At 45.6% G+C, this 15,919-nt stretch overlaps 1 protein-coding gene across 3 annotated transcripts in view; it reads left to right on the top strand.

The window, feature by feature from the left end:
* The first annotated feature begins 999 nt into the window (after nt 1–999).
* Nucleotides 1,000–15,919, top strand: part of UBE2R2 (ubiquitin conjugating enzyme E2 R2) — a 149,225-nt gene continuing 134,305 nt past the window's right edge. The window contains exon 1 of one of the 3 annotated variants that reach the window (XM_085628841.1): nt 1,000–2,097. In XM_085628841.1, the coding sequence (XP_085484967.1) occupies nt 1,921–2,097 (177 nt within the window). In that variant the 5' untranslated portion in view covers nt 1,000–1,920. Of the gene's footprint in view, nt 2,098–5,388; nt 5,419–15,919 lie in introns of those variants that run through there. The other 2 variants (XM_085628840.1, XM_085628849.1) reach the window with 2 other exon arrangements.

The raw sequence follows: 15,919 nt of genomic DNA, 5'->3' as shown, positions 1-15,919 counted from the left end.
TCGTGGATTACTTTAAATACAGTACCCTGAAAGAACGCGGACCCTGCCTTGGATGCAGCAACTGAGTCTAGAGACTTCCAACTCTTTCACCCAAAGAAAAGTTAGCTCTCTAAATTGCCACAAAACTGCAACATATATCCACAAGCACTTTATAAGAGAATTCGGACCAAAGCCAGTAAAAGTGGTGCCTGAGGAGACTGGGATAACAGATGAGCCAGACGTGCGGCATCTTTCATCGGGTCGGACGTAGCGCAATGGACAAAAGTAAACATGAGAATAAGCCCCTGAGTCACTAGATGGCACATAACATTAGCACTGTAACAAATAAAAATCTGTCATAATCTCCCACTAAATCGCAAAGCACAAGCACTTTATAAGAGAAATAGTACCAACGAGGAGCACGGAAAGGAGAGAAGACCTGGAAATTTGAATAGCCAGGGGGGTGACACTATCCTACTGGGCAGGCTGCAGAGCAACGGTCAACTGCAAACATTAAAATAAGCCCCGAGTCAAACGATGGCAATTATCAATTGCACCTTATCAGAACTTGTAATCTTTATGAATTATGATTTCTTTTTAAATGCTTTTTTATTGTAATACAATGGTTTAATTAACTTATGCAAATAAAATTGAACTACCAACTCTGTATATATGTATTTATGTAACCCTAAGTGCATTAACCTTCCTAAATATGTAATTTGTATTGAACATGGGATTCATAAATACATAACTCTCACCATAAGTAACGGTAGTAGCTACACGTCTTGTCACCTACTACCTTGTCACTATAATTTCGCATGTAAACAGTTCTTTCACTCTATTGTAAAATGCTCTTACACCTCTGGGTGATGTCCGCGCTATATACAAACGCATAAAAAACTAAAATCCCAAAATAGAAGAGCCACGTGGCTTTCAGAAAATAAAAGGACCGTTTACTAAGAATACCTTAACCTTTCAGAAAACCCGTATAGCCTAGTCTTTCTTCTATCTCGTTTCGACTCGGAGAAGTGATCATAGAGAGGAAGGAAAAAGAACAGCTGATCGTACGTTGTAGAATGGCGTCATGACGTCATCGTCGATAATTTTACGTCACAAAAGGAAGTATTACATAGATGCAGAGCAGTGGAGAGGAGCGCTGAGAGGAAGCCTGACTTGCTTCAGTCACGCGAAGCAGCTGGAATTGTGGGGAAGATAGTCAGGGGACGTGGGAACCTCCGAACCGGCCGCCGTCAAGGAAGGCTACGGGTGGTAGCGAGGGACAAAGCGCGATCGCGGACGGAAACACGGCACGACCGGAAGCTCAGCCTTTATTAGCACAACAATAAGCGGCAGGAGCCGACGCGTAGTGCAAGCCTCAGTGCCTCCCCCGGTGGCAGGCTCCGCGGCGGCGGCCCGCTGTGCCGGTGCTCCCCGGGGCCCGGGAAAGTGCGGTAAAACAATAGAGACAGGGCCCGCGGGAGCTCTGCCGCGGCGCACCCAGTGTGCCTCTGTGACACATAAACAAGTGCGCTCTGTCTCCCGCGGACACCGGCTGCTGTCCGCGCCACACGCCGGGGCTTAGCTGCCCTCCCGGCCGCGTCACTGAACCCGGGCCCCTGACTAAGAAGCGCCATCAAAACAAACCGGGTTTGGCGACGCCACTGAGCACCCTCTGTTCCTCAGCCTGGGATGCCTGCCAATCACTATTCGGTGAGGGTACCCCTCGCACATCTCCAGTGAAAGAACTTTACTCATCCTTGGGGTACACGGCTCGCCCCTCTTATCTGCTTGAAGCAAAATTCCCTGGGTTACGAAGAATTTCCTTCACGTAGACTGTGTGGATACGACCCCACCTATCCTTCAAACACCTGGGCAAAGAGCCCCCACCATCCATTGATCTGCTGAAGATCCCGTGCCGCACCTTGCGGCCCTCTCTCCACCATGGCACACCAGCAGGTGACCAGTTCGCAGAAGGCCTTAATGCTGGAGCTCAAGTCCCTGCAAGAGGAGCCTGTCGAAGGTTTCAGGATCACGCTGGTGGACGAGTCGGATCTCTATAACTGGGAGGTGGCGATCTTCGGGCCCCCCAATACCCTCTACGAGGGGGGCTACTTCAAGGTAAACATCTCTAACCTTGTGTCCCCACTGCGCTTTTGCACGGTCACGTCACGGGGTGGCAGTCACGAGTCTCGTCGTACATTGTTTGTTTTGTAGGTTACCACTGGCGTAAGTGGCGCAAACATTGGGATTACAAACGTGGGGATTTTACGCCTCCAGAGCTTCACTTAACGCAGGGTAGTGTGCGCCTTTAAAGATCGCCCTCGCAGTCTCGTTCGGATGGACGAATTCCACAATTGAAAATGTAAAACAAAATTTCACGTATTTATACACGAACGAGTTCTTGTCACCTAAACCAGTAGTACTAGGATTTGTTTATTATTATTGATGGTTTCATGTGTGATTACTCTCTTGATATAACTTTGCACTGTATATTTCTTTGACTTCCTAGAAAATATATACTTTATGGTTAAGGGGATGTTTGCCAAATTACTTTCTGCTGCCCCAGTTAGACTACATATGTTTGGAATCGAGCCGTTGGTTTAAAAAAAACACGTTCACGCATATTCACAAACAAACTTCCCGATTTGTCACGCCTTTCTTAACACAGGCAACACACTCATGACTTTCTCCATTCCTCCCCCCGCATTGTTCTCATCAATGTACCCAGTTCTGTAGCTACATTCTGTAGAGTTGTGCTTACCTCTGTTGGGCAGTGTGTACTATAATTGTGTCGGATAGGTATTTTGAGCTTTAATATATTTTCACATTTTGAATTCTTAAACTCCAGCACCATCATCACTGTCCCAGATGTAGTGAATTTCTGTAACAAAATATATTTAAAGCTTAAGTAATAAAATTAAAAAAAAAACTTTATTCGGTTTTAAAACAAAACCATAAACGCATGCTAAAATCATAAACACTACAAATCCGTAAAAATATATGATGAGCAATAGGGATTTCAGATGACAAAGTAAATTTTATGAAACCCTTAGATACCATAAAATAAAACCCTACCTCTTGGATATTATGTAAAATGTTATTAATAATGCCATACTATACATAAGTTTTTAACTTTTTTTTTTTTTTTGCATTCATTAATCCCGGGGGGCACTTATTTTAGGAATTTGATATATATATTTTACAATAACCTCCATTCATACAATGAATTGAATAAAATTATCCTGATTAAAATTTCACTCATTGTTTAAATAAACACAAACTATACACTTAAAAATATACAAAACACATAGACTCCTCTTAAAACAATGTCTTTCTGTAACCCAATCTTATCACAAGCTATCGGCAATATTGCGCTTGGTCATTTTCTTCATTTTGTGATACAATATCTTCATATAAGAGGGCCTCCAAATGGGAGTTATTCTGTCTTACTTTAATAGCCTTCTGAATAAAACACGCCACTGTATTGCAATCTCACAGATCCACTAAGCCACATATATATTCAAAGGCAGATTTATATGAGAATAGCCTCTCCCTTCGAAACAGATGGTGTAAAATATTCTTTCCTAATCCTTCTATAAAAATCGTAAAAAAGAATGAAATGCAGCGTTGTCCGATTTAAGATGCCATCGCATGGGCGTTTCGGCTCCACTTTCGGAAAAGCTATTAAAACGTCGGCCTGACCCATACGTAGTCTTGGGAGATAATATCTATGTTTTGTATTTGTGACTTGTAACAAATAATTTTGTGGCCCTATCCCGAATGTTATCATAATACTCCTTTGTCAAGGGTTTCATATTAGCATCAACTTCTCGCAACAACGTGCGTGACTCAATCAAATTTGTCTTAAGTGCTTTTTTTTCATACTGTTGTATATGGGACGGATTTTCCGAGTCAATATTTATATCACATTCGTTCAAAAGGTTTTTAAAATATAACAACCGAGAAAGTTTCTTCCCGTGATCTATTGCAATAGAATCTCGGATAACGTCCTGCGTGAATTTTGTGCCCTCCTTACTCCAAATTCCATGCCAGGTATTTAGACTTATAGTGCTTATAAAATCACCAATATACGGGGCCCCTAATTCTTTATGTATACTATAAGTAGAGGTTGAATTTGATACTGCTAGCAACCTTAGAAAACAAGCATTTGCAATGCAATAGGTCTCGCAGTTACACGAGTTAAAGCTATTGGCATTGCAAATGACAATGCCAATAGGCATTGTTATTTGCAATGTCAATAGCTCAAACTCGCGTAAATGCGAGACCTAATGCATTGCAAATGCTTGTTTGAATTTACACTCAGCCTAGGTATACACTTTCAACATGCAGTGTATTTATTCCCTGTACACGGACACCTCTATATATGAACTGCAGTTTCTTTTTACTCTCTCTTCCTCCACATACACACCCTATGTCACCCCCGCCCCCACCCCCAGCATGAGAGGGCCCGAGTGCAGCTGTCGCTCTCACCCTGCTGACCTGACCCCGGACTCGTCGGGGTAAGCACAGCACAATGGAGCGGTAGTTGTCATGGCACAGCACTGTTCAGCTCCAGGTCTCGTGCGGGGTAAAAACAAGGTGAGAATCGGAGTACTCACATCATCGAATAGCGTGCCCACGTTGACCGTCACCAGCAGCATCCCGGTGCCCGAACATGCTCCCTTCACCGCCATCCTCCAGCAGACAACTCGGGCAGCAGACGCGGGGAGCCCGAGCAGCGCAATCCGCAGTACACCGCGGCTCTCTCCAGAGCAGCCTCAGTGCCGCCGGGGAGAGCCCTGGGGCTTCCAGGTGGGTGACCCCAAGGAGGGAGATCCCAGGAAGGGAGGGAGGCTCAAGGGGTAGGAGAACAGCCTGGTGGTGCCAGATCTTGGAGTAGAGCAGCTGCGGTGCCCGCGGGTAGGGTCTGTCTGCGGGTCGAGGCTCCGGCTGCCCCTAGACGTCCCCAGCCGTGAAGTGCCTCCCGGAGCCAGGAAAGTTCAGCCCGCTCCTGCACCCGCAGCAGCCTGCACATTCCCTGCTCATCATTGCAAGTTTCTCTGGTCGTCGCTGCTCCTCATCGGGGGAGGAGGAATGGGCTGTGGGGGCGGAGCCTGCCCTGCACCAAGGAGAGCCCTTCCGTGGGAAAAGAACAAGCACCGGGGGCGCGTGCGGCCCTCTGTGCACGCACTGAACGGATCCGGCCTTCGCGGAGCGCGCGCCCGCCCACATCCAGGGACACCGGTATCCTTCCCCTGGAGGTAGTGCACGTGACGTCACCACAGCTCTTAAGGGCACTGGCAAAGTGCTCGAGGAATCCCATTAGTGTTTGCTACTCGGAGCCTCGAGAGACAGCACTGACCTGTTCTCCTCAGTCAGGTACTTCTCTTCCCGGAGCTGCACACCCCGATACAGCCTTAGCTTATGCAACAAGAGCGGGTAAGTGGGGCATGCTGTACGTTTAAAGCGCGCCGCGCTTGGAGCGCACGTGTGCATTTAAAAAAAAAAAAACAAAATTGCATGTTGTACATTTAAAGCGCGACGTGCTTGGAGCACATTAAAAAAAAAATTACATGAGGCTGGTGAGGACGAAAGTGAAACTGCTTGCTGGCTTGCGAGGGAAGTGGGACAGGAGATGTGCACGCCGCGTGGCTGTAAGCGCGTACACCAACTCAAATCCGCCGAGAGCCTGCGCGTGCCCATCTCCTGTCCCCCTTCCGAGGCAAGTCAGCAACAATAGATCTCGCTGGCGATAGCAGCGCTTCGCGCTGCGTTCGCCAGGCGAGACCTAAAAAGCACAATGCTGAACCATTACAGGTGCCACCAATGCACTTACTCTTATATAAGGTCCTAATTTCTCTAATCGGTTTATTGTCCATCTTCTTTTTTGCGAATCTAAAAAATGCCTGTCGTTCTAATACATTTTTTTCCCCACATTGTTCAATGCCGTTCGCTGCAAAAACTAAGTCTAGGTATACAAAAGAATTTGTACGCTCAATAGGGACATTATTTACACGATGAACCTTTTGGTTTTGCTCTTCCTTGGCCATACACCATTGTACTTTTTTTTTTTCCTTCTTTTTTTTTTCCAAGTTTAGCACCAAATCTTTTTCGGACATAAAATCTGCGAATTTTTGTATGAGAAGCTGAACACAATTTGCAGTTCTTGCTAAAATAACTGCGTCATCCGCATATAATAAAATCGGGATGCAGCGGTTTCCAACTTTCGGTGCGTCAACATTTAAGTTTTGTAATACCTCATCAACCCCATTTATGTATAGTGAAAAAAGTAAGGAGGCCAGCACGCAGACTTGTCTGATTCCCCCGGGTTACCTTTAAAACTTGTTGTACATTCTCCATCTAACCCGTAGCGAACTCTAGCGCTCAGGCGTCTGTAAATTTGTGATATATGTACAACAATTTCCTTCGGTGCACCAGCGAGAATCAAAGTTTGCCACAGCTTGGAGTGATTTACCAAATCGAAGGCGCTGGTAAGATGTAAATTGCCCTTTTTTTACAATAGTGTATTTACTAATCGGAACGTGTAAATTAACACATTGTCCTAGGGTCCCTATTTCCCTACGAAACCCATATTGTGTTTCGATAAGAATATTATATTCCCCTGCCCACAATTCCAGCCTCTCCAACAATATCCCACTCAACAATTTGGAAGCTGTATCACGGAGCGAAATCGGGCGGTAGCATTTTGGAGCACCCCGATTACCTTTCTTAAATATCGGGACGACAATACTTGCTGTCCAGGATCTTGGTATCAGGCCTTTCACAATTGTATTAAATATTTATTTTCATCTAATAATTCTCTAGTACCAATATGACCACTGTTTATTAATATAGGTTGGAATTCCTTATCAGAGTTAAAAACCTCTGAAAAATGAGTCCCTTGTATCTGCGGCCTGTCAGTTTTTCCCATGCCTCAATTTGTATCTCCCTGTTTCTTTTATCCATGGTCTGCTTATATATCACCCTACGGTTTAAAACCAGTTAGTTCTCTGTCTCTAGCTTTCATGGCGTCTCAGTTGCCGGTTTGCTTCTGTGCATTCTGAATCCAACCAGCCCACCGTTTTTGGTCTGTTATTTTTTGCTCCTTTTTTAAAATCCCTGTGAGATTTCAGAGGTAAAATTACAGAAAGCCGTAATGATCTGATTGTTAGTCGAATCCCGACGGCACATATTACAATATCATTTTTACAATGAATCAACAGTTTTCCATAAAAACATTTGGCTTTATCCTAGTCCATTTAATTGATAAACCATTTTCTCCCTGTGTTATTGTAATGTATCTAAAGGGTGGGGAATATGAGAGGTTATTGGCTATCATGATAAGCGCCTATTTACCAGTTCTATCTCTTTGTCTACTACCGATGCAGCCCACTTTAAGAATGAATCCATAGTAACTACAGAACCTGCGGAGCTTATTGAGGGGCCAGCAAGCCCAGCTGTCCTCAGTTTCCCCATTAGTTATCTTAGTTCTCCGCACAACCGTAACACAATATTACACACAAACACACTTTAACCCCGCTGTAATTCACACGCAACACTAAGGCGCTAAATCTAGGTCTTCTAGGGTTCTCAAAAGTCCAGTTGCACATTTTAGTGGAAAGTATATTTACCCAAGTGCAAACTTTCTAGAAAAGCTCTTGACCCCAAACAAAACATACAAGTTTCCTCAACAAGAAACAACCAAAAATACTTATTTCGTGCCACAGATCTTGTTTGCTCGTAAATAAACGAATGGTCAAAATCTAATAATATGGGCAATGTGCAAATAAAATAAATATTGTCCCAGATGTTATAAGTCCACCACACATCAGAAGTAAGTATAAAATATTAGACACAGTCAAATACTTAGTCCAAAGGTTATCAAAGTCACTCTGGGCTAGTCTGAGGGTTTGAGGCGAAGGTACTAGGACACACACCCCCTTACCGTTACAAGCCTGCAATCTTGTTACTAGTAATTACCAATTTGGGGGGGGCAGGCCCGGTCTCTTTCGGTCGCGAGCAGGTGCTGACGGGTCCTCCCATGCCCAGGCCCGTTGCAGCGTGGGGAGTGTAGTCCCTCTCCCCAGCTGATCGCGAGTGCTACGGTCTGGCTAGCAAGGGCAGGTGGTGGGCGGCAGGCAATAAGGAGACCAGAATGCAGTTACTGGGCTGACCGAGAAATGATCTTAAGAGCAACCACGGTTCCTGTGGTGCGTAGTCCCTCTTCCTGCGACTAAAGTTACTAGCATAGGTTTTTATCTTGCAGGGTGAATACTTCCTTAATACCCCTCAAACAATGACCCTTGTAGAAAGAGCCAACATTGGGTACCAACTGTTGTGATTCAAAGTGTCCTTGAACGTGCTCCAAAATCAACATTAGAAAGTGTTTGTAGAGCTGGGAAGTAGTTCAGTCTTATTTTTTGTTATGCTGGTTAGCAATGGGGATTTGTTAAATTTGACAGGAAAAGTTTGCACTTTAGAGCTTCAGATTGCATATTGCATCACATAGATAGGAAGTAAAATTGCTTTCTTAAGCATTACATGTGTGTGCCATGTCCTTGCAAGGCCCCTGCTGTCCAAAGGGCTGGCTACCTTGTGCTGACAATGTGGAGTGTGTGCCTAGCCAAGGAGCTGCAGGTAATCGGAAGTAATGCGGAGGGGGTAATGGATGAAAAAAAATAGAGAATGTTGGGGGTTGGAAAGTGTGAATATTTCATTTTAATCCCAGATCAACTGGGTTAATTGATTTGCGTTTTAGAGGTGTGATGGTCAAAACTCTAAAACCCCATGCATTTTCCGTAGACTTCTTTAAGATGGGCTACACCAAAGGCTGATTACCAGCACCAAATTCTTCAGGAAGCAAGATCTTGGTCCGCAGATTATGCTTTTTGTGATATGGTGTAAATCCTTTCAGTAGTATTTGAGAGATTGAGGGTAAAAAATAATAGATATTTGGACAGTTGGTCTCGCGAGAGTCTGACTCCCACAGGAGGCCCCATTTTAAAAATGGAGCTTTCTGATTGGCTCAGTGAGTTTTATTTACCTTGGGTTATCACTCTCCAGTGGGAGTCTGACTCGGGTGAACACTCTGATTGGCTACCAACAACATTAGAAACATTTTGCTGGTACTTGATCCACCCTCCTGAAGGCACAAAAAAATAATATAAAAGGGCAGGGTAGGTATACCCTGGCTCTGTAGGCCCCTGGGGGGGGGGGGGACCTAGAGGGACCCCTGCCAAAATTGGGGTGGGGGTGGGAACCAAAATAAAACACAGAAGGAATCTTGAGGGGTGGAATAAATCAGCCCCTTCTCCACCCCACCAAAATGTTTTACAGCTGAGCCCCATATGTTGGTTTATGCTCCGGGGATCGTACTTCTGGGGCTGGTTTATAAAGGGGAGGGGGGCATGACCCATCCCCCCCCATCCCCCCTGAGCTGCCAGAAGCTTTGGGGAACCCACTCTGATGCCAACATTTCCTTATATGGGGAGGGGGCTGCACGGCCATCCTTCCCATGCTTGAGGCCCCAGGGAGCCCACCCACTGGGGCCCAACCATGCCTATATAGGGAGGGGGGCCGTGCAGCCTCCCCCCTCGCCTCAGAAGGCCCTGGGGAGCCCACAGAGGCCAACATTTTACAAAATGGTATTGCGCTTATCAGTCTGGCTAGCTTCAGCCCGTGGTATAGTGAGCATAGGACCCACATCTGGCCATACCTCTCCCACTTAGGGCGGGTGGCTGATGAGGGGTGATACCCTGAAACTGTTCCAGGAGTACTTGTTTCCGGTCCTGGGGGAGGGGGAGGTGACTTCCATGGCAGTTAAGGCTGGACTGCTCCCCATGTCATACATACAACCACCATAGGTAAAGCAAGCTTGTGGTATTAGCAACATTAACCCTATACTATACACTTCGTGGGTAGCAGAGTTCATGTTGACTGTTAACCATAGATGAAAGGGTGACCTATCTTGCCCAGTGTTATGTTAACTTATAATGTGCATGACTCACTCCCTGGAGGGGAATCCCTGCGCCGAAGAGACCTCAAGCAGAGGCAGAACTATTCTAGAAATGGCTTTGTCTTGCGAAGCTTTCCAAATTGAGGATGGTCTGTGCACTTCCATATGTGAGAGGGTAGTTTATTCCAATAGTAGGTGGCCAAATAAGAGAAAGCTCTACACCCCCCCCCCCTCCCCCTCCAAGCGTGTTTTCCTAATACAGGGAATAGTAAGAAATGATTTCACCTAAGATCTGAAAGATCTGCCCATCTGGTGAGGGAAAAAGCTTCTCTGCCAGGCAGCTAGGTCCTCTGATGTTCAGTGATCTCTTCAAGTCTCTGGAGCAATCTGTGATAAGGATGAGATACCATGTCAAAAGCTGCTGACATGTCAAGCAGCACTTACAGTGAGGGCCGATTTCCAGCATCTGATGTGGTCTGTGACCGCTATGAGCGTGGTTTCCGTACTATGCATGGGTTAAACCCAGACTGGGAGGAGTCCAGAATGCTATTAGACTCTAGAAACTCCTTAAGTTGTCTATTGATGTGTCCTTCCAGTAATTTACTCATCAAGGGAGGAAGCGAGATAGAACAATAATTAGACTGGTCAGAGGCTGGGAGATTCGCCTTCTTACAGGTGGGAATGACCTGGGCAGCTGTCTAGTCTAATGGTATCCTTCCTGAGCTGATCGAGAGGTTTAGTAAAGAGCAGTTGACCAGTGCAAGCTGATTAGACATAGTTACTAAGATCTTAGCTGTAACAATGTCGAGGAGACCCTGATTTCACTGCTTTCAGAGCTTTAATTACGGAATCGGGCCAAAAATATAAAAAATTCTGTAGGCTACATGTACTTAAAACTTAAGAGAGGGTGGAATTGGATTTTAATCCCATTTGATCCACCGCTCCAAGTCTGTGGTCAATTGGTAGGGTATATTTATAAGCCTCTTTATCACTGGTGTTATGAGCTTGCAGCTATTGCTTTTTTACACAGGGGGCTTTCTCCCTGGGCAAATATGGAGTATACCCTGGAGCGTGTGGACCATGTTTAGCTACATTTAGGTTTTTCACTGGGGCCAGGTTGTCTATTGCTATTTTTAAAGACTCGTGATAGTCGGCGCTTTGTCCACTTCGCCGACCTCCATTATCACCGGATAATTGAACTCAATAGAAAATATTTGGAACACATTTCAACTGCCCCCCTGCGCAAAGCCTTAATACAAAGCTAACTCTCACTGGCGGATTTTTTTTTTGTTTGTTTGTGGTTCGAAATGTTAATAGCACTGTCAATTTCACCAACTATAGCATTACTTTAACCTTTGTTTTTTTCTGTGTGTGCGCGCAGCTCTTTTTTTTTTTTTTTTTTCCTTTTCCTTCATCGGTGGTCTTGTGTACAAGATGTTGAGGTCTATGGGTTTAGGTACCTGATGTTGGAGAGTTGTTGCTTATTGTCTTTTCATGGTTGGCAATAGTCCTTGAGAGTATGTTCTTGAAGGTTTGTGTGGGACAGGGTTCCGAGGATGAGCCACAGGGTTCCATGGCTGTATTCCTCCTAATATTGGTAGAGTTCGGCTGTATGCCAAGGTTCCTATTCCTGATGGTTTCCAACATGGTTGCTTTAGAAAGTAGATGTTCTGTGATAATGCATCTTGAGTTGAGGATTCTATGCAGTTCTTTGCTTTGGCATTTGTGTTTGACATCCAGTTGGAATAGTGGTGTGTCTTGACCTTCTTGTAGGATGATTTGTAGATCCTGTTGAATTGTTGGAAACTGGTTTTAACATCTTGATTCTTGAAGTTGTTCCATTGGCTTGTTTTTATATTCGTCTTTTCTTTGGGCAATGGGGGTCTTGGGTTGATGGTTTGGTTGTTTGACGATCATGTAATAAGTGATCAAACTTTTGGGAGCCAGATGTATAGGTTATTCACTTTGCTATTTCGTCTCAGACTAAATAACCAGAGAGTTTAGTACTCGAAGGTTGGATTTGTGCCACTATCTCTAAGGAGTGTTATTGGTCACTTTTGCCATAACAATAGTTCTCGTTGGGAGCTCTATTAGTAGTCAGTTCGGGCGAGGAAGAAACTTATTAGGCTGGAAGCCTGGGAGAAGATAAGAGGTCAGTAACTGTAATATTGTGTGCCTCGTCTTCAAAATAGTAGACGCTGCACATTTTAGAGATAATCATAATGCTGATACGGATACCACTATATTTCCTCAATTGTAGGCAGACCATTTCGCTAAGGTGTATTAATGTTCTACTGTAGATGGGACATGGGTATGTCGCGCATAAAGGTGTCGGGGGCACTAAAAAGAAATAGTTTGAATTGGGCGAGGCAATTGCCACCATTGAATGTAGCCCAAGAAATAAGGCACCAGGACTGGGTGCTGTCAATAGATTTCTTCAAGGAAACTGTTCTGATTTCTTAAATATGAATGTTTGATATTTGTTCCAATGTTATGTTATGGGCTATTTATAGAGCGCACAGTCACCGGGAAGGTCTCTTGGCACTAGGTACTGAGATGTCATAAGTCCTTAAAACTGGTAAGCCTGTAAAAACAACCAAGTCTTCAGGAGTTGCCTAAATGTGGTGTAGACAGAGGACTGCCTAATTTCCAAGGAGGGTGTGTTCCAAGCACGTGGAACTGCGACAGAGAACCTGCGGCCTCCAATCCTGTGTTTCTTATAGGTGGGGGTGACCGGGTAGTGTAGGTGGCTTGATTTCAGTTCTCTTATCGACTATATTTTACATTCAAGCTTTCGCGAAGCCTGGGCAGCTCAGATACAAAGCCTTCAACGCTGTGCAGCATGCCTTAAATCTGCATCTTTGTACCACAGGCAGCCAGTGGAGGTCCTTTGTCACCTGCGAGATAGTTCACCAGCCTTGCAGTCTGGTTTGGATTAACTGAAGCTTACATTGGAGGGATTTCGGAAGGTCCAGATAGAGTTCGCGTACTCAAAGCCAAAATAACTTGGATCAGGGTCTCCCTCGTAAGGAATTTCCTAATTATTTTTTATCCGACACAGTTGCAGGGAACAGGCCGAGGTCACTGCACTGACCTGCTGTCACTGAGCACCCCCAAGCTTTTTACTGCTCTTTTCAGAGTGGGAGGGGAACCCATCTCACTTGGCCACCACACAGGGTTCCAACAGGCAGTTCTATTCTTGGTAAGGACCATCTCCGTTTTTAGCAGAGTTAAGTTTCAAATGGTTATCATTCATCCATCCCCGGATAAATAGCATGGTGTCTTGAAAGTGCTGCCTAGCTGCATTGCTGCTATTGATCGCAAACAGCAGTTGCATATCGTCTGCGTAATTGAAGACGTTCACTCCCATCATCTTAAGGGATCTGACCAATGGTTTAATATAGATATTGAATAAGTGGGGTCAAAGGGAAGACCCCTGGGGCACTCCATACCTCAACGACCGAGTATCCTTCCACGTACCCAAGAGGAACCTTCGCTCTGCCGACCTCGCCTTGGCCGAGGTCCCCCGCATCCGCAGAAACAGAACAGGCGGGAAAGCCTTTCCTACATCTCAACCAGGACCTGGAACTAGCTCCCGGTGAACATCAGACCCCCCCCCCCCCCCCCCCCCCCCCCCCCCCAGCGTGCACACGTTCACAAAGGACCTCAAGACCTGGCTCTTTGATAGACCTGAAGCTGCCCCTCCCTTGAGACCCTCACGGGTGAGTAGCACGCTTTACAAACCCCTGATTGGTTGATTGATCTTAACTTCTGTAGAGGCGTACGGGAAGAGTCAAACCGATTTGTTATCTATCCTTTAGAAACAATATAATCCAGTTCACCGCTGCACCCCGCGGCCCTGGTGCGGTCAACCAGCAAAGTGTGGTCCACTGTGTCAAAGGCTGCCGACAGGTACAGTAGCACCGGAGCTTGAGTGTTCCCCTTATCCATTTCTCTTCGCATTTCGTACAACACCGATGCGACCACTGCTTCAGTGGAATATTACTCATAGAATCTGTTCTCAGCACCAAGGGTAGGGCCCCTTCCTCCCCTCTCCCTTCTAATAGAATGTTCCACCTGGACTGTACCGTGGAATGTTATGATTTGACTGTTTATTCTGTTGTGGAGCGTGGATGACCGGGAATAAAGGAGACTCTTCCACCTCCAAGTTGTCTCGTGATTATTACTCAAAACTACACTACTGGTGATTATCTTGGTGCAGGGGACTGTCCAGCCCTCTCCCCTTCCAGTACTCTATCCTTTACTGCAGAATTGTAGTTCGTGTGGTGGCGCGAAGGAACTCCAGTGCTGTTTGTCAAGCAGTTCGGAGTGCCTGCAGTGAGGTTAGCGGACGATTGATGTCCATTTGCTCCGTTCTGCAAGTTGTGATTGAGGCATTTCATCTGCCTCCTACACGACAGTGTTTCGGTGGCTGTGTGTCTTCTCTGAGGTGGGAGGGGCGCCTCCCTCAGGAGGTCCACGCCCAGTGTAGCCGGATTGCCGCGTACGCCCTCGTGGAGGTGGGATGGCGGTTCTCCCACCGGAAGCGTATGCTCATAATGGATTGAGTTCCTGTGGCGAACTGGGACCTGCGCAGCGGTAAATCCACCATATCTGTCAGCTGCCCGCATGCTTTGCTGGCAAGCCTTGTCAGTTGCCCTGCTTTAAGTGCCTTTTCCCCATGCCACACTTGCTCTTTGTACCTAATTTGACTCTTGTACTATCTTCACGGTGACGCACACACCTGGATTTTCCTGGTTAAGCATATTACACTGGGATACACACACCTAAGTTGTGTGTGTGTGCGCGCGTCTGTGCCTTGCATCATGGTGACACGCACACCTGCAATTCATTTTAAAAGATCCATTGTACTGGAACATACCGGTTATGATGGACTACTTCTGCCTTAAGTGTCTAGTGAACCATTTTATTAAGTTACTCCGCAGTTCTGGGTAGTAACACCCTGTACGTTTTGGTCTGTTAATTGGGATTGTACTTTCTAGTGAATTTGATCCCTCTACATTTTTATTGTATCATAATAGTTTATTTTGCATAGAGTTTTACATAGTATTTTGATCTTTCTAAGTTAACTATGGCTGTGCCAGCTATTTGTCAACCACCTTCTTTTTAGCGAGATTGGGGAACCAGAAATGTATTCGAAAGACTGTCTAAAGTTGTTCGAGTCATACCGAATTGCTATTGGGGGGGTTTTGTGCTGTGGGTAAGCAACACGTTTTACCCACTAAGAAGGGGGACCGCTGATAACGGATAAGGGCAGGCAGAACAGGGGAACTCAGAGTACCAAAAAGAAAGGAGGGTGCCTGCCACAAACTGAAGAAAATCCATCAGGCCTTAAACCCCCGTCGAACTTCACTCCCTCGTAGGAAGTAGTGGATCCGGAGGTTGGCATCTTCGAGAAAGTCGTCACTAAAAAGATATGTAAAATCATCAAATATGTACCCACACCCCCCAGCAACCTCTCGAGTGAGGAAACCAACACGTTGTTAACCCTGAAATCCAACAAAAACCTTACCATCAAACCTTGCGACAAAGGCGGGGGTATTGTGATTTTTGACACCCCGACATATATCGACAAGATGAATACTCTTCTGGCTGATGACACACTATAAACCTATTGGCAATAACCCTGAATCTACCCTGAAAAAACACATCCTCACATTGGTGGAGGAGGCCGTTGATAAAGGACACATATGTTCCAAAGAAGCGGAGTTTCTGACACCCAGCTATACCCGCATGCCCATTATCTATGGGGTCCCTAAGACCCACAAAAACACCTTGAATCCACCACTGAGACCGATTAGTATCCACTATCGGATCAGCCACAGAACCTCTATCCAAATATATTGACCGTTTTCTCCAACCATTGACAAAGGATTCCAATTTATTGACCAAAGATACTGGCCACTTCATTTCCAGAATCGAGGGAGCGTCTTTATCTGTTGATAGTGAACTGTTGGTTACCTT

This window comes from Triturus cristatus, chromosome 2_1 (assembly GCF_964204655.1).
Source record: "Triturus cristatus chromosome 2_1, aTriCri1.1, whole genome shotgun sequence".
Lineage (NCBI taxonomy): Eukaryota > Metazoa > Chordata > Amphibia > Caudata > Salamandridae > Triturus > Triturus cristatus.
This window is presented reverse-complemented; position numbering and strand designations above follow the sequence as displayed.